This window comes from Panthera uncia, assembly GCF_023721935.1.
Source record: "Panthera uncia isolate 11264 chromosome C1 unlocalized genomic scaffold, Puncia_PCG_1.0 HiC_scaffold_4, whole genome shotgun sequence".
In the NCBI taxonomy this organism is placed as follows: domain Eukaryota; kingdom Metazoa; phylum Chordata; class Mammalia; order Carnivora; family Felidae; genus Panthera; species Panthera uncia.
Genome location: NW_026057585.1, coordinates 28,766,242 through 28,785,835, shown reverse-complemented (window position 1 = coordinate 28,785,835; position 19,594 = coordinate 28,766,242). Strand labels below are relative to the sequence as shown.

General features: G+C 36.1%; 1 protein-coding gene and 1 pseudogene across 1 annotated transcript in view; one reads left to right on the top strand and one right to left on the bottom strand.

The window, feature by feature from the left end:
- Positions 1-19,594, bottom strand: part of HFM1 (helicase for meiosis 1) — a 97,544-nt gene that overhangs the window by 20,524 nt on the left and 57,426 nt on the right. The window contains exons 30-34 of the mRNA XM_049616799.1: positions 10,158-10,238; positions 9,820-9,935; positions 7,595-7,674; positions 6,526-6,629; positions 96-341 (exon numbers count right to left, since the gene is read on the bottom strand). Coding sequence (XP_049472756.1) covers positions 96-341; positions 6,526-6,629; positions 7,595-7,674; positions 9,820-9,935; positions 10,158-10,238 — 627 coding nt within the window. The remainder of the gene's footprint in view (positions 1-95; positions 342-6,525; positions 6,630-7,594; positions 7,675-9,819; positions 9,936-10,157; positions 10,239-19,594) is intronic.
- On the top strand, positions 18,115-18,998 carry LOC125912408 (homeobox protein NANOG-like; annotated as a pseudogene).

Below are 19,594 nucleotides of genomic sequence, written 5' to 3'. Positions count from 1 at the left end.
TAAACAAGACAAAGAAAATGAGTCCCAGAAACTGAACTGAAAAAATACTCAAAGAATTTCTCATGAAATTATTTCATGCTAAGATACAATTTTACCTGATGTATTTGTCTTCTCAGTACCGGCTGAAAAATCAGTAACTTCTATTAAGTTCTCATCATCAAAATCATCCCAAACTTCATCTCCCAATTCAAAGTTCACATTCGGAACTTCTGAGAATGGAGAATTACTTTTATCCGCATCTGTCAAATTCTGGTTTCCAGATGCATTAAGATGTCTGTTGAACAGTACTGTTTGAGGGGCTTTCTCATTTGAAGTTGTAGAAGAGTTCCATCTAGAAAAATCTGTCATGTGCATGTATAAAAGAGTATAGGTACTTTTTAAACCATTAACATCGTTTTCTATTGATATATCAAACACATCTTTCAACTACTAAACTGAGGTTTGAACAGTAGTTTTCAAAAGTATTGGATCAAGCATTATTGTTGAATATTGTTTTCAACCAATTCTATTTACTGTAGTACATATATTGATAGTTGCACTAAATTGAATTTTCAATAGATTCTTTCAGACAGAATTAATTTTCCCTATTAATTTCTAGATGAGAATACCCATACTCTAAAAATGAATAATTTCTAAAATGGTATTCCTCCCCCCAGCTCTTTTCCCTACAGGTGAATTTTGAATATTGTTATGAAATATATTTATCCAAAATAGATCTTAATTTTCTCCTGCTAAAAAATCCTCAGTGTTATCTATTATTTATAGCCTGGGCTTAGAACCAGACTACCTGGGTGAAAAATTCCACTTCTCTCATTGTATAATCTTAAACAACTAATTTAAAGTCTCTGAGCTTCATTTCTCCTCTGCAAAATGGGAATTATAAAAGTACCTTTTTCATAAGATTGTTGTAGGGAATAAATGCCTTTAACTCTTGCAGTTTTCCAAAGTAATTGTGCTAATAAATGTTTAATAAATTGCTTCTCAAAACATGTATGCATTTATATACATACATGTGTTTATTATATGTATTTATTATAGGTAAAAGATATGTAGCACATGATTTACAAATAATAATAAAATATATAACATGCATAATTATAAATTCCATATATCTGATTTTCACTGAATGTTTTCATTGAGTTTTGCCAAACTCTTACATCTATAGCCAACCTATCATTACAATTAACAAATGAATACAGTTCTCACATAAATGCTATTTAACATTCTTGTTGACTTTAGCAACTAAGATGAAAGTAAAATAACAAAGACAGAGGTTGGGACTTTACTCATTCATTCACTGACTTAGGCAACTTCTTCGCTAAATTAGACAATGGTTTTCAAATACTACAATATTCCTTCAATTTTTCATGGTATTCTCAATGTAATAGCTATGTACACAACATACTATTAAATTTAATCTGCATGATTTTTTTTAATGTTTATTTATTTTTGAGAGAGCATGAGTGGAAAAGGGGGGCGGGGGACAGAGGATCCAAAGCGGGCTCTGCGCTGACAGCAATGAGCCCAATGTGGAGCTCACACTCACGTACCATGAGATCAGGAGCTGAGCCAAAGGTGGACACTCAACCAACTGAGCCACCTAGGTGCCTCTAATCTGCACTATTAACATTTTATCCATCACTCATAAATCTAAACAAAACAATAAGTCAAGTCCTAATTTGTAGTGTTTGCTGATTTCTATGGTATAAATACTCCCATTATGATTAATTTCAAGTGTCCAATGTAATATCTCTAAAAGTAAAGTTGAAAAGAAATGCATAGTAGCACCCCATAATATAGTATTTCCACCATACAGATACAAATATAGAGGTAAATAATCTCAAGAACACAGAAAACAGTAATATATGGTAGAAAATTAGTTCTGAATACAGTCTTTGTTTTTAGTATAACTTATTTAATTGAAATTTTATATAATTAAACTTTTAATAATGGCTGAACGGTTCCCAAGAATAATCATCTCTCACAAGCCAGCACAAGTTTGCTCCAGCGCACTGAGTTTCCTTCACTTTTAAATATCCTCTACACTTTTCTTCACCTAGCCAAATCTTACATTATCTCTCAACTGTTCTACAACTCCAGTTCACATTTTCTACTTCTGTTCATTGATATACATACACAATATAATACATACTAAAAACAGAAGTAGGCACAAAGTGCAATGAGAATGCAAAGGAAACAGGACTTAAACCTATAACGAAGTCAGAGGGGACACCTCTAAGAGGGTAAAATGCTTAGAAGTTAATGTTGGAATTTGAGCTTGATAGAGTGGTGCCTGGAAAAATGGGCAAGAGGGGAAGGCAAGATACTCTGTGAGGGGAGAGCAACATGTGAAAGACACAGCAGTATGGGAGACCAGAGAATGTTTGGTAAACTACGTTTTCAGGATTTCTAGAGCACAAAGTAGAAGAAAAGGGCTCATTGAGACCGCACAAGCATTTAAGTGCCAAATTATGTTGATGCTTAACTTCAATGTTAAGGAATTCATTTTTTTTTTTTCCATATAGGCAATGGATAACTACTGAAGATATTTTAGCAAGAGGTTTACGTGATGGGAGATGCCTGTTAGATCATTCGGAATAGGTACAGATGGAATGATAATGAGACTGAAAGCAAAGAGAAAAGTAAGACATATTATAATGGATAAGACATTGAATGTCTAAGCTAGAGTATCAGCAGAAGGGAGAGAGAAGAAGAACAGATATGAGAGATGTTTAGGAGACAAAATAAATAGGACATGGCGATTACTTGCATGTAAGGTAAGATACTTAGGATGACTCTTTTTCTGCCTTTAGCAGCTTAGAAGAGAATTCATTCACCAACCTAAGGAGAAAAGAAAAGGAGCAGTGTGAGGTACAGAGAAGACAGAAAGAGTTCAGAGGCTGATATGTTAACTTTTAGGTGGATATGTCCAGGAAGGTGATTGTATAGATGGGTCAGGGGCTAGACAGAAAGATACAGATGCAGATGTAGAAATCATCTAAATATAGTTAGTAATTGTAGACATGACTTGAATGGCAGTGAATAAGAAAAGTTTACAAAGCAAGAAGAATAAAGAAGCAAGAAAGAATCTTTTCTAATATCAAAAGGAAGAAAAGCCCAAGCAATTCAAGAAGTAGTAGGAAAAGCAGAATGGCTTAATTAAAACCAAAGAAGAGATTTCCAAAAGGAAGGAAAGACCAAATGTGTCAAATACAAAGGTCAAAGAAAATAAAAATTGAAAAGAGTTCACTGAATTCAGAACTTAGAAGATCACTAAATGGTCTAAATGAAACCAGTTTCAAAGGAGTGATGGAGGATCCAAATTTTGGTGAATGAAAAGTGACTAGGAGGTAAGGAAATGAGCACAGTGAGTATAAATTGCCTTTTGAAGAATTTTTGTTTTGATGTGGAAAGCAAGACATTAAAGTATATAAAGACTCTGGTGATTCTGTTTTTTTGTCTGCCTGACATGCTTTCCCTTAAAAAAATTTTTTTTTAAGTTTATTTATTTTGAGAGAGATGCAAGAAGGGGCAGAGAGAGAGAGGGAAAGAGAGAATCCCAAGCAGGCTCTGTGCAGGCTGTAAGCATAGAGCCTGACATGGGGCTCAAACTCACAAGCTGTGAGATCATGACCTGAGCCAAAGTCAAGAGTTGGATGCTTAACCAACTGAGCCATCCACATGCCCCTTTTCACTTCTTTTAATAGGAGTATCTTTTTCATCCTTTGGGGAAACTGCCTCCACCCATTCCATGTGATCCTGGTGAGGATGTCTTTCACGGTACCCTGGTCCCTAGGGCTACAGCGGGGGAACATATGACCCAATCCCCAGGCTGTAGGAATTGATCAAGAGAGAAATACAAGACTCAGCTGAGGCCAGTTAGAATGAACTCTGGTTTACCAAAGCTAAAAGAGGAAGACTGTTTTTCTACCAAGTCTGTTAAACTGGGAAGATGTGAGTTAGGGGTGACCTGTCATGTGAGAAAGACTATTGAAAAAAATAAAGCCAAGTAGTAACAGGCATATCTAAAAGATTGAGAGAAAACTAGAAGCATGACTAAAATCATAGTGCCTGGATCTAGCAAGATTAAAGCCAGATGCATGTCTGGATTTACAAGTTTACATGAGTGGTCTTCTTTTTTTGTGATTAAGTCACTTTGAGTAGCATTTCCGCCACTTACCACCAAAACGGTCAGGAGTAGCTAGATGAGAACAGGGAGCTGAAGAAGGAAGAGACATGAGCATATTTATATGTTGAAGAGAAAGAAATAAGGAAGAGAGATGGACAATATGGGAAAGAGGAAATGGATACTGGTCTCCTAAGGCCCTCCCTAAGGGGAGGCAGGATTGGAAAGATTAAAACTACAGCTGGAGAGATAAGCCTTGAATAGAATAAAAGATAATTCTTCTTTTAAGACAGAGTTAAGGATGGATGCAGAAATAGAGAATATATAGTTGTACAGTGGAAAGTTGAAAGAGTTCATATAGATTCAATTTTCAATTCTCCACTGACAACTAAAAGTCAATTTCATTTTATAGAAATGGCATTGGACTGGGAATCAAGAGATATAGAATCTATTTCTGGTCCTGCCATTAATTAGATATGTGATTTTAGGCAAGTAATTTAATCTCTCAGAGTCTTGGTTTCTTTCACTATAAAATGAAAAATTACACAAAGGTCCCTTACAATTTAAATTTTATGATTCAACATGCTTTCTCATATAGTTTCTGACATTTTTCTTTTTCCTTTCTTGAAAATGGAATTAGGGTGACAAAAATTGGCATGTTTTTCTTAAAACATTCTCAAGAGCAATATTTGAATACATATAAAGTATGTTTTGCCATGCAAAACTAATATGTGAAAGGAATAATGAATATACTCAATTGCTATTAATAACAGTACCAGATACTATGCTAAGAGCTTTGTGTACATTATCTCATTTAATTGTAAAATCCCTAAAACATAAGCAGATGAGGGAATTGAGATAAAGTGGTTAGATTTATTATGAAATGTGACACAACTAATAAATGGCAGACCTAGAATTTGAACCTAGACAGATTATTCTAAGCATTTATTTTTTAGTAATTTCTAAGCCCAATGTGGGTCTTGAACTCAAAACCCTGAGATCAAGACTCGCATACTCTACCAACTGATTCAGTTAGGCACCACTAGACAGATTATTATAGATCCTGTGAATTTAAGTACTATACTACACAGCTTCTTCTATTAAAAAAAAAAAAAAGTGGCCCATTCAGTAAAACAGGGATACAATTATCAATGATATCTAATGAGACTTTAATATCATAATATAAACTGGATTTGGAATGGGGGTGGGAAAGAAATCAAAGTAGGGAAACTATGTAAAGACAGCATGAAAGTAAACAGAGGGATATGTAAGTAAAGAGGGATAATTAAAGTAAGCAGAAGTGCAGGGAACAGAGCAGCAGAACAAGGAGTAAGTTAGAGGGCTATAGGTTGAAGGGACATAAAAATAAGAGTTGACAATCTCATACCTTCTCTCCCTGTTGTAATGATATTCAGGCTTTGAGGAAGTTGGATAAATGCTCTGATACTCTAAGTGAGATTAGGGGACTTTTCTTGTTCTTATTTGGGCCTAATGACTGCCATGTCATAAGAAGTGACTGGTACGCCAGCCCTTGCCTACTTAAGATCTTAAATTATGGCCAGAGGAAGCATTAAGTGACAGCATGAAAGAAAGAGTGTCAACAGATGCTAAGGTCACACACATGAAATTATTTGTGGGAAACCCCAAGTTTACCATTTCTATATACAGCAACTCAAACAAACAACTCTATAGCCAGGATTATTTCTCACACATTTTAACAGACTGGCTATTAGTGGCATGACCCAGACAAAGGATGCTATTAATATCAGGATCCAGAGTATTGATAAACCAATCTCAATGTTGAAAAAGAATTTAATGACTGACACAGATGAAAAGCAAATCTAGACTACATACAAGCTATATTCCACAAACTAGGTTATATTCTCTTATTATCATGGAAGTTGTAAGAATCATAGGTTTAGAAACTGGAGAGATATTAAAGGACACCTAATTTAATCCCCTAATTTAAAAGATAAGACTAAGACCTAAAGGGGTTAAATAATTTTCCCAAGGTCACACAGATATTTTGTAAAACTGGACTAATTTTATAAACATAAAATTATTTTAAATAATTCTAAAGACATATAAAAGTAATAGTTCAGCATTTTAACACTTTGTGTATCTTGAGATCCCTTATTTTCTCAGCTTTTCCTCATATTATCTTTAAATAAAAATAGTCAATGCTATGTAGGGCAGAGATTTTTTAAGAATCTGTGACAAATATAGCAAGACCATCTGAAATAACAGACCTAAGAATTTGAAACTGGTTCAATAACCCAAGAGAAAAATGTTGCCAAGTTAATCATAGTAATTTCAGATGCTGGTTTTTCAATAACATTGTCATTCTGAAGTAATAATAAATAATTTTCTCTTTCAAGGCAGTATCAATGGTAATTTACCTTTGTCTTGATATTCAGATGGTTCTTGTTGAACTTTGGCACAGATTTCATGCTGATCCCTCTGCTCCATTATAGACAATTCAGGTGTATTTAAACACTCTGACCTTTATAAAGATAAAGCCATAAAAATATTAAATATTAAAATTAAATCAACACTTAAATCAAAATTAGATCAACAATTAAAATTAAAATCAACACTTTTATGATAGACTGCATTAGCCTGAGTAGTAAAGGGTAAAAAAATAGGTGTTTAATGGAAGCAAGACACTTAGTCATCTTTACATGTCCCAAATATGTAGATATCTGCTATCTGTGTATAGCCTTAAAAATCTATTGCTAATGCTACTTTCAATTAGATAACAAAAGCTAGGATATCTTGAAGTAGTGTTGGCATCTGTTCTGATTGGTCAGTGGCTGTTCTGTACTGTTTGTTAAGTATATTAAATGTCATCCCTGAATATAGAATACACTTATCTGGAAGGGAAATGACATATATGATTGCCTTCTAGGCATCATGATATAGGAAAAGAATGCTGAGTTATCATCTAGGGTCTTCTTAAAACCAGGAATATGAGTTTCGATTATTTTATCTATGAGATGGGATAGAAATACCTCATTTTATGAGCTAGGTTGTTGTTAAGGTCAAAAGAGATAATGCACAATGTGCAATTTTTAAATTGTAAATTATTTTATAAATCTGAAGTGTTATTAATATAGAGTGGGCCCCTAAATGGAAAAGATTAGACTTTGTACAGCAAACTGATTTCTCTAAAATATACTTTTGTCTCCTGTTTAGGAGGCAGAAAAAGCCTGAGGGCATGACATATAGGATGGGTAGTTTCCTGCGAAAGAGATGATTCAATGAATGTTAAAATATTCTATAACTACAGAGTTCTAAATAAATTTAGATAACCAAACTCTTATGATGCCATTACTTCATTACGGAACTACATGATTACTGTGATTTGAATGTAGCCAGTGTTCACCTTTCTCTGAACACATGATTATTTGGAGAAGCAAAGAATTTATAAGGACTATTCTACCTTGGATATTAACATTATATTTATACCTTGATATGCTGGAAAGAGAAGGTTTTGGAGTAAAACCAAATTCTTTAAGATCCACACTTTGAGATTTATTCATTTGCATCTATTAATGAAAAAAAATTCAACTATCAATTTCATAGCAACACTTTTTAACAAGCCAAACAACAAAATTCCTGCCAGTACATAAAGTCCCAAAATCAATGAATTATAAGAAATTCAGGCTAGTTTTCAAATCAAATCTCCTTCTCAGGCACTTCTTAAACGTAGGTATTTCTTCATGGTTCTTTACTAGGCCTTCTCTTCTCCCTCTACACATTTTCAAACACCTCACTTACTTCCCTGGCTTCAATTATCATCTACATGTGAATGACTTTCAAATATGTATTTCTACTCAGCTCCTTCTCCTGGTTTTCTGTTATATTCAACTGTCTGTGGAACATCTTTACCTAGACTTCTTGCAGGTTTCTAAATTCAGTATTTACCAGATTGAAATTAATGTGTATCTACTTCTCTAAACTTGTTTTTCCTTTGGAATTCCTACCCTAATGAAGCCTCACTTTGTTCCTAGCTGCTCAACCCAGAAAGCTGGTCATCATCTTGATCCTTCTACGTCACCCCTCATAAGCAATTAAGTACCAGGGTAGTTGATTCTATCTCTGAGAAATATTTTAAACCTAGCCACTACTCTCCACTGCTACTGCCATTACATTAGAGTAGGCCAATCTTGCCTAGATTACTGCAAAACCTATCTAATGAGTCTTTATGTTCCTTTTCTATCATCCTCTAATCCATTCTCTACATTGCATCCGGAGTGAATTTATAAAATGCAATTCTGGTAATGTCACTGCTTTAAGCCCTTTAGTGGTTTCCCAATACTTTCAGGATAAAGTCCAAATCCTTAAAATAGCAAAAAGGCCTTCATTATCCAGCTCTTACTTACCTCTTCAGCCTTTTCACCCTCATCTCTCCACTCCCCAACGTGTAACTGAACTCCAGACGTACTGTATAACTTCAGTGTTTTAAAAGATCTCCTCTGGCTCTTTCTTAGCTCTGGACCACTGCACATTTTCTGTCTGGAATACTTTTTTATCCCTCTCCACCACCACTATAGTGCCTCCCTCTCCATACTTGGCTTCAAGTCTCAGTCATGTTTGTTTGGAATACTTTCCTGGCCTATCAAATGTGGAATGAGTACACTTTCTATCCAAATTCAAGTTATCTTAAATTTCTATCATAGAATCATCCATCACACTACATTGAAAAAGCCTATTTAGCTATCTATATCCTTTACTCAGCTATAAGCTCTATGAGGATTGGGACTAAAGCTGTCTTTTTCACAGCAGTATGTTAGCATCTATAACAGTCCTTGGCATATTCTTGGTGCTCAATGAATATGGAAGGGGGGCACTTGGCTGGCTTAGTTGGAAGAGTGTGAGACCCTTGATCTCAGGGTTGTGAGTTTGAGCCCCATGCTAGATGTACATATTACTAAAAACAATAAATCAACTTAAAAAAATGAATATGGAAAGAAAGAAGGAATAATATGGAATGGAGAAGGAAAGAGGAAGGAAAGATGGAAGAAAGGGAGGGAGGAAGGGAGGGAGGAAAAGCTTGGGCTACTAAAAAATTATAATCTCAGAGAAGGTGGTAGCTGTTTCAAACTGCATGTCACTCCCTGTTTCCCAATATTCCGCTTGTTTAAGCCTCATGACTTAAAAGCTTCATTCTTGTTAAAGAGAAGAGAAACAGAAGAAACAGACATTCTGCTATTTTCTTGCCTCTCTTCTGGGGCTGATCAATTATTTTGCCCTGGATATGATGATGCAGGCTTAGAATAAGTCTGCTACTGACTAGCTTATCAATTGTATAAGCTACCATTCTTTCATGACTTGGAAAGCAGGCTCTTGCTCAGTACTCATCCAAGTACATGAATCAAAATCAACTTCAGACTTTCCACACCAGTTTCAACACAAAGAGAACACAGGAAAGGGTAAGTGTCTCTAGTTTCAATTGCTGGTTAACAACAACAAAAACACTAATAAGGGACTATGTAGAACTGTGTTCCAAAAGTAGATTTACAGATTAATTATTAAGAACTATATTTTCCTTCAGAAGAAGTATTTTGAAAATACAGCCCCGAAGTAACTAAAGTACACTGCTGATACCTACCTAATTGATATACAGAATATAAAGGAATATTCATATGTATTAAATTACAGAGCAAGGGATAAATGTTATTAAAACTAACCTTGAGACGTTTAACTGGAGGAAGTGATGAAACAGCATCCCTGTTTCTTAAATCAGATAAATATGAAGAGATTGTTGACTCTTTCATTACTGACTTTTGTGCAACTCCAGTTTTACCTATGAGAAGAAATTCTAGATCCTTTAGGTTAAACTTTAGGTAGTGTTCATGTAAAGCCAAATTTCTTTATAATTTCTAATCTAATTTTTTTCATGAAAGAAAATCATTTGAATTATAAACTGCATAATATAAATATCATACATAGATAATTAGTCTGTTATTACTATTCAAAGACCTTTCAATTTTTAAAACCTGAAATAAACATCTTTTATGGAACTCACAGCAGTCATGTCCACATGTATGTTTATTTTTACAGTGATGATTACATTCTCGGTTCCCAGGTTTTTTGCAAGCAGTCATTCCTAAATTTATATAAGAAAAAAACCTGTTTTTTACTAGAATTTATTTCCTTTCAGACAGTACAAAAAGATTATGATTTTACACTTCCTCAAGTGTTAACCCATTTAATATTTTAAAATGGTATTTCTGATAACACCTAGTCCCTGTTGGGCTATTTGCCCAATCCCAGCTTTTTGCAAGGAGCATCGACCCACCTATAAGCTTCTCTTAACCTCCCTGACATAAATAGAGCCAAATACCACAGAATATCAGTAACTCTTATCTTGAATGAGGTAAGAATGAGGGTGGAGTTTTTAAACTTCTCTGCTGCTTTATACTTACACTTAAGAAGAACCTGGAAAGAAGCAAACGTCGTTTCATTTTAATGGCATCAGTGATAGTTTCTAGTAGGGAGGACACCATACGTATTTAATAAACATTGAAATAAGTGTTTTAGGGGTATAAGAAATTTGCTATATGAATTCATAAAGAAAAGAGATTGCTGCCTGCTTGACCCACTGAGCTAGTATATCCAAATACATAATTTATTCTTCATAATATTTTAAGTAGGTTTTTTCTTGATCTTAGTAACATGGGGGAAGGGACAGACATCTGAATTGATAGATAGGATCTGGACATGAGAAGGGGACCAGGGGAACATGTTCACATAGAGGGCATAATACCCAAAGAGGGCAAACCACATACTGTAGAAATAGAAATAAGTTTATTTTTGCTGGAGCACAGATTTTAACTAGAAATGTTGAAGATAGTGAAGAATTTTGAAAACCTTTACAATCATTTTTTGGTCCTTTACTCTTAATTTTCAACACTGTTGCTCATTTTCAAGACATGGCATATCTGGATAACGATAACATCTGTATAGCATTCTGGACTACATGGATAAGTCTACTCACCACAAGAGGGAACTGGTTAGATGCCTTAAGGGCCAGCAGATCAATGTATTGGGTAGTGATAAAGTAATGAAACTGCAAGCTGACAGCTGGACCATAGTGCTCCCAACTGAATACAATCAACTTTGGCAGAATATAAACAATACTCAGATAAGACCATTCTGTGACTGTGGTAAAGACAGAGATAAAAACTACTGTGTAATTATTTCTGAAACTAGAGGCAAGGACACTCACGAACCACAAAAATAACTAAACATCCCCCTCTTCTGGCTAACACAAATGACTACTATTTCCTTAATCCTCCCATCTCTAAGATAAGATACCAAAATATCCAACTCCACTTTTTAAAAATATCCAATGTTCAATTGACCTCTGCTCTCCCTAAACTCTCCCAAGAATCACCAGCACAAGCTGAAATCCTATAAATAAGCTCCTCTCAATTCCCTGAGATAACCCACAGCTCTGCCACAGCTGTGCTCTTTTGCTATAGCAAGTTTAAAAATACTTAATCAACTTTCCTCAAATATACGTGTATTCCCAGTGGTCTTTGGTTGAAAGGTTTCAATATTATATTCTGCAAGATATGCCATGGCTTACTGGTTAGAAGTTTTGCCCCCCCTCCCCCCCTTCATAATTTCATCTCTCAGTCACCTGGTCTCCTTGTCTAGTCCTACCAAGCTACAATTTATTCTCCACGCTGTTGTTTAATTAGTCCTCCTAAAGTTCAACTCTGATCAGATCATTTGCCCACTTAGAAATGTTAGTTACTTCCTGCTGCCAACAAAATTAATTCCATATTTAAAGTCTTCCACAATGTAATTCTAGCCTCCCTTTCTGGCACCCATATTAACCCTAATTCATCAGAACACATTCGCTTGCCATTATTCAAACAGTCTCAAGACTTTCTATGATTGTACCTTTGATATTACCTCGTCTTAGAAGCCCCTCACTTCTTCATCCATCAGAGGTTTATCAACTTTCAAGGCCAACTTAAATGGCACTTTTATCATGATCTATCCTTATCACTCCATCTGAAGTGATTTCTCCCTCCTTTTGAGCCCCTCCAGCATTTTCTTTGTCCCTCTGGCTCACAGCATGCTGCCTTACATGAAATGTATTTACACAAAAAACACAGTGGTGAAGTACAGGGTACCCTAAACTAAAGTAAGAAAACATGAGTTTGGGGGGTGTGTGACAAGTTCAGTCAGTAGAGCATGCAACTTACAATCTCAGGGTCATTAGTTCAAGCCTCATGTTGGGTGTGGCCTACTTTTAAATAAATAAATATACAAATAAATAAATAAATAAATAGAAAACATGAGTCTTAATATAGGCTCTTATCTGTAAAAAACAGATTAAAAATAATACCTGTTTTGTTCATCTCAGAGATAAAAAGATAAAATGAAATTAAGTATATGAAAGCATATTAAGTTTTTAAACGTTTATTCATTAAAAAAATTTTTTTAATGTTTGTTTATTTTTGATAGAGAGAGAGAGAGAGAGAGACACACACACACAGCATGAGTGGGGGAGGGGCAGAGAGAGAGGAAGCAGGCTCCAGGCTCTGAGCTGTCAGCACAGAGCCCGACGCAGGGCTTGAACTCACAAACTGCGAGTTCATGACCTGAGCCAAAGTCAGACCCTCAACCGACCGAGCCACCCAGGCGCCCCTTAAACGTTTATTCATTTTTTTGAGAGAGAGCGCAAGCGTGAGTTGGGAAGAAGCAGAGAGAGACAAACACAATCAGAAGCAGACTCCAAGCTCTGGGCTGTCAGCATAGAGCCCAATGTGGGGCTCGAACTCATGAACCATGAAATAATGACCTGAGCTGAAGTCAGCCACTTAACTGACTGAGCCACCCAGGCACCTCTGAAAGCATTTTTAAATTAAGTGATAAACTAATGTATTAGAGTATGTACTATCTTTACTATCATTACTTAAAGATTATACAAGTAACTATAAAATTAAAATTGTTCAGAGTGCTATGAAGGAGAGGGACACAATGCTATATGATGACAGGAGGCACTGTTCTGGTTAGGGGATGTCTTGGAAGGCTTTCCTAAGAAGCAACAACTGCATTGAGGTTTAAAAAAAAGAATGGGAGTTAAGAAGGCAGAGGTAGGAGAAAGAGTACTTCAGGCAGAGAGGATGGCATATACAAAAGCCCTATGACAAGGGAAAGCATGGCATATCATAGAAATTGAAAGGTCAGTGTGGCTGATGCTTAGCATCTAAGAGAGAGTACACAAAATGAGATTAGTGGAGAAAGGTCAGGCTATATTTGTAGGAGAATGGTTCTACCATGGTACCCTGGCAATTCCAGGTCTCCACATAGGCCACATAGGTAAGACTCAATCATTTTCAGAATGCCTTCTGATCCTCTTTGGGATATTTCTAGATAGGCAGTCTTGTAAGGAGGTGTTAAAAACCATTTCTCATCTGCCTCCTTAGCTTCCAAGAGGCTCCATATCTTCATGAGACTGCCATGAAGCAGTTTCCCGTCCACCTCTGGTTCCACTAAGGCACTGGACTTTCAACCTTGCGTCTTGCAAGGTACAGGTGCAGCCTATGGTTGATGTCTCAAAAATAAAGCAAACCACCATTTCTGTCATCTGGTCCTTCCAGTTCAGTGTTATCCTGTGGGGTTAGGAATGTAAGCACTTGAGAACATTATGATCTTGTTTTGATGTCTATGTAAATAATACACTACCTAGATCCATTTAGGTTTCTTATGTCCTTACCAGGCAATTCTATGGAGGTGGGGTGAGATTACCTAGCGGCTGCCACCCTACTGCTGCTTAGGAACTGACCGAACACGTCCCAGTATGGAACCTTGTAGGGATGTTAATGATTTGGATCTTTTATTCTAAGACCTATGGGGAGTTACTACAAAGCTTCAACCTAGGAAGGGACACAATTGAATCTGCATTTTGAAAAAAGGCTACCATAGGAGTCTAGGCAAAAGGAAAAAAAAATAATGGTAACTCAATCTAGAGTGGTGGTAGTAGTAGAGTCAGAATGGACTGATTTAAGAGCTATACAGAAAGTAAAAATATTTTTAATACAGTAAAAATATTTTTAATATTTTAATTTAATTTTTAAAAAATATTTTAATTAAATATTTTTAATACCAAGTGAAATGCTTTTCTTTCTTAAGCAGCACATTGTTTTCTCTCAAGTTTTACTGCCTTTCTTTTAGTCTAGCAATAGCTAAAGTTTTTTTTTTTAAGTGTATTTGATATTTTAAAGACAAAGACAAATACATGGAAACACCAGCCATTTATTCTCCCCCTCATAGATACCTCCTTCCTTGAGCCTTATATCTTCCTCCTAATGCAATCTAGGCCTGTCCTATAGTTGTCATCCAGGAACTTCCTTTCATTTAGCTTCTTGACTGAATCCAATATTCTTGGACTCTTTAACTTTTTTTTAAGTTTATTTTGAGAGAGAGAGAGAGAGAGAGAGAGAGAGAGAGCAAAAGCAGGTGAGGGGCAGAGAGAAGGAGAGAGAGAATCTCAAGCAAGGTCCATGCCATCAGGGCAGAGCCCGATGCAGGGCTCGAACCCACAAGACATGAGATCATGACCTGGGCCGAGATCAAGAGTTGGACGCTTAACTGACTGAGCTACCCAGGCACCCCTCTTTGACTTTTTCTTTCTTGGTTAACTGCTTGGTTAACTGCTTGTGCTCATCGTCAAGCAACTGCTTTGGAAAAGATGTTTATGAGTTAAACATTCCAAATCCTTGAATGTATTAAGGATTCACACTTACTAGTTTGGCTGGGTATAGAACACAGGGTTGAAAATCATTTCCCCCTGGATTTTTAAGTCTATTAAATTTTCTACCATCCAGTGCTGCTGATAAAGATTAATAAAATTTCAATTTTTGTTCCCTGGAAGTATTTATGATTTATCCATGATGTTCTAAAATGTTGCAATTATTCCCCCTTCGTAGATATTCTTTCATTTATCCTAACTAGCACTGAGTAAGCCTTTTTGATCTGCAGATTTATATCTCCAAGTGTAGGAAATTTTCATAAATTATTTCTGATTTGTTCATTCTTTCTGGAACAGTTATTAGTCAGCTATCAGACTCTTATATTTCCCTTTATCTCCTACACTTTCTGTCTCATCTTTTTGCTTTCATTTAGATCATACTGACTTTATCTTCTGGTTTACTTCCCTGTGTTCACTGTTATTTTCTAATTGTTCTCCCTCCCTCCCCATGGCATCCTATTCTGTTTCATGTTTGCAATTAAATCTTTAATTTCTCTGATGTTACTAATTTGTTCATATGATGTTTTATTACATTCCTGAATTATCCTGTTCTTTTATCCATTTTTGGTTTACTTATTTTGGGCTTTCTTTCATATACTCCAGATTTTCCTCAAATGTCTCATCTTTAGTTATCTGCCTTTAAGGCAGTCCTATTATATCTCCATTTCACAGATGAGAAAAGTAGTTCATACATAGATTAAGTAATATGTTCAAGACTACCCAGATAATAAATATCAAATCTGAGATTCTAACTAAGGTAGTTTAATTCCAGAGCCTTATCTCTCAACCAATCTGCCTCCCTAGTTATACTAGCTACCTTAGTTCTTCCCCAAATAATGCATTTAATTTATTTAGTAAAGAAACAGAAGAAGGGGCACCTGGGTGGCTCAGTCAGTTGAGCGTCCGACTTCAGCTCAGGTCATGATCTCATAGTTCATGAGTTCAAGCCCCACATCGGGGCTCTGTGCTGACAGCTCAGAGCCTGGAGCCTGCTTCTGATTGTGTCTCCCTCTCTCTGCCCCTCCCTTGCTCACGCTCTGTCTCTCTCAAAGATGAATAAATGTTAACAAAAATTTTTTTTTAGGAATAGAAGGAGCTGGAGATGGGAAAAGTAAGAGGAAGTGCCTTATAGCTTGTTGTTTTGCAATAAGGGATAAGGAACTGCTTTCGCCTCTTAATCCAAGGACTCCTAATAGATGTATTTCTAAATGTCACCACAAGATGGTGCAAAATGACTACACATATTTACTCCCAGTGGTTAAAAACCACCATTTGGGAGCTGAATTTTAGAGATTCTGGAGAATCCCAAAAAATTCAAGGCAGAGTTGGCAAATCTTGTCAGGAATAAGGACTGTATACAAATTTCTTTATAGAATATTAGCACATGGATGTTAATTATCTAAGGGAGAAAAACTTTATTTCTGTTAGAAATGGTACTTAGAAACTGTAAGTGCTCCCCCATCCCCACCCCACCTCCCATATCCTGAGAATTGTCTGAATTTGTCTTGTTAGCAAATATAAACTTAAGCTTACAGAGATTGATAATTGGAAAAATTAATTAGGTTCTCAAAGAAAACTGACCTATGCTGTACTCAGGTATAATTTAAAGAGACCCATAACTCCATCACTATAATAATCTGAAATACATACATTTTCACAGATTTGTCACATATGAATTTACATGTTTTTAAACCTCTAATTCTAAGTATTTAAAGTAAAATAAATTTATTTAAAACATAAATTTATTAATGTCAACTAGAACAGTATTTAAGGAAAATATTTAAAATGACTTTAAGACAGGGCGCCTGGGTGGCTGTCGGTTAAGCATCCAACTTGGGCTCAGGTCATGATCTCACAGTTCATGGGTTTGAGCCCTGCGTTGGGCTCTGTGCTGATAGTTCAGAGCCTGGAGCCTGCTTCCGACTCTGTGTCTCCCTCTCTCTCTGCCCCTTCCATGCTCATGCTCTGTCTCTGAATAATAAATAAAAGTTTTTTAAAAAGTTAAAAAATAAAATAAAATGACTTTAAGAGATCAATAAGGGTTGGTGGGGCAAGGGTTAGTTGCTTGAAAAAAAAATCTTAAGGAAAACTGATAATAGTAGGCACATAATCCCTGATGCACTTAGCTTCACATCCTAATTATAAATTTAATAAGTGGTCTGTGCCTAAGCTACTGAAGTTAGTATTTCTAAAAGAATATTACTTTGACTTTTGCAGTTTCTGATTTATGCTAAGCAGATTTATGTACTTTATGACTTCACTTTTTAAATGAGAACATCTCCTCTTAATTTTTTGTCAAATCTTATACTATCATCTTGTTATTTATCAGGAAAAGGTTAACACTATGAATTGGAGTCCTTGGTTTTGCAATTTAATGTATTTATACACCAAAAGGTATAAAGAACAACTAAATGCATTTTGACTAGCATTTAAATCTGCATACTTTCAGTGCTCAGGCATTTGTTTTATCCTTGCATTTTTCAAATATATTAAATTTTCAACTCAGAATGGCATAGTAAATGCAAATAAATTTATTAGTGTCAAATCAATTTTCTTCAAATTAAACAAAGTCCATACTTCTTATTATGAATCTATTTAAAGAAGAAGAAGTTTAAATGCTTAAACCTCGTATATTAAGAACTGACCTGGGGCGCCTAGGTGGCTTAGTCGCTTAAGCATCCAACTGTGGATTGTGATCAGGTCAAGATCTCCTGGTTGTGAGATTGAGCCCTGAGTTGGGTTCTGCTCTGCAATGGGTCTGGAGCCTGCTTGGGGTTCTCTCTCTCTCCCTCTCCCATTACCCCTCTCCCACTCCCACACAAGTGCATGCTTGCATGCACACACACACTCTCTCTAAATAAGCATTTAAAAAAAAGAATTGACCTGAAAATATTTAAAACTTTTTAAAACCAAAAAGTGTATTTTTCACATTGCTATATCTTAAAAATAGCAAAATTATTTTTCCTTTAACAAAAGAGTTATCTATTGGACTGTAACTATATATGAGAAACTACTGCTAAAAGAATGCTTTTGGGTTTTTTGCTAAATTGGGTTGGGTGGCGCTTGGCTACTTCAGTGGTGATGCCACTTCATCCTGTCTTTCCTGATACTCTCATATCTGGAGATCTTCAGATTTCTTTAAGTTCTTCCATTTAGATACATAAGCCTGTATCTCCCTCTTTTTTTTCTTCTCTACCCTCAGCTCAGCAATATGAGCGTGGATCCAGTTCAGCCCCAATGCCTGCCTTGCCCTGAAGCCCCCAATTCTAGGGAGTCTTCTCCAATGCCTGAGATTTATGGGCCTGAAGAAAATTATGCATCCTTGCAAATGTCATCTGCTGAGACCCTCCCTCACCCCCTCCCCCGGAGACTGTCTCCCTTCTTCCTTCCTCCATGGATCTGCTTATTCAGGACAACCCAGGTTCTTCCACCAGTCCCAGAATAAAAGTGCTACCCACTTTTGCAGAGATCACGGTGAAGAAGGAAGATCCAGGTCAGGGCAAGAAACAGAAGATAAGAACCATCTTCTCTCAGACCCAGCTATATGTACTCAATGATAGATTTCAGAGACAGAAATATCTCAATCTCCAGCAGATGCAAGAACTTTCCAACATTGTGAACCTTAGCTATAAGCAGGTTAAGATCTGGTTCCAGAACCAGAGAATGAAATGTAAGAGGTGGCAGAAAAACAACTGTCCAGATAATAATAACAGTGTGATTCAGAACAGCTCTGCAACTCCAGAATACCCAGGCTTCTATTCCTATCACCAGGGATACCTGATGAACACTTCTGGAAACCTTCCAATATGGAGCAACCAGACCTGGAACGGCCAGTCGTGGAGCAACCATTCCTGAAACAGTCAGGCATGGTGCCCCCAAGCCTGGAATGACCAGGCCTGGAACAACCAGCTGCATGACTGTGGAGAGGAATCCTTGCAGCCCCAGATCCAGTTCTAGCAAAATTCTGTCAGCAATTTGTAGTCCATCTTAGAAACTGCTCAGGAAAGCCATAGTGTAATACAGCAAACCACTAAGTATTTTAATGTTCAGCAAATAATAGATTTATTCCCAAATACCTCTGAACCTACAGCCTGAAGATGCGAGAGGATGAGTATATTAGCCAATCTCCATTTGGGTGGTGGCTATATTACTTCTCCTAGGATTTGTCTTTTAGGGTCCAGTATCTCTGCCTTGATATTGTTTTTCGTTATGCTTATTCTGTCAATCAAGGGAGTACGGTTGGAGTCTAATCAAAGAGGATTCCATAGCTTTGGCTGCTATGGACAACATGCTAAAAGATGTTTCTGGCTATAGATAACTAGATATAATACTAATTTGGATATCTTTAGGCTCCAGAATTTAACCTCAAGAATAGAAAGTAAAAATACAGAGACATGTGATGAAGGATTATTTGTATTTTCTGAGATTGTGAGGCTTGTTAACAACCTCAGTTGTTAATGGTGGAGGGTTAAGTTATAATGTGTGTCACTGATTTTCTCTGCCCCAACTCCTAACCTGTTCATTATAACCAGTATTTGTAGAAAGCTGTTTTATATTTTAATGTATCATGATAATAGGGCCAGTCTGGCTGGTGGTTTATAGGTTTAAGTACAAATAAATACCCACTTTATCTTAAAAAAAAAAAGAAAAGAATGCTTTCAAAGACTTACAGGAAGCAGGAAAATAATTTT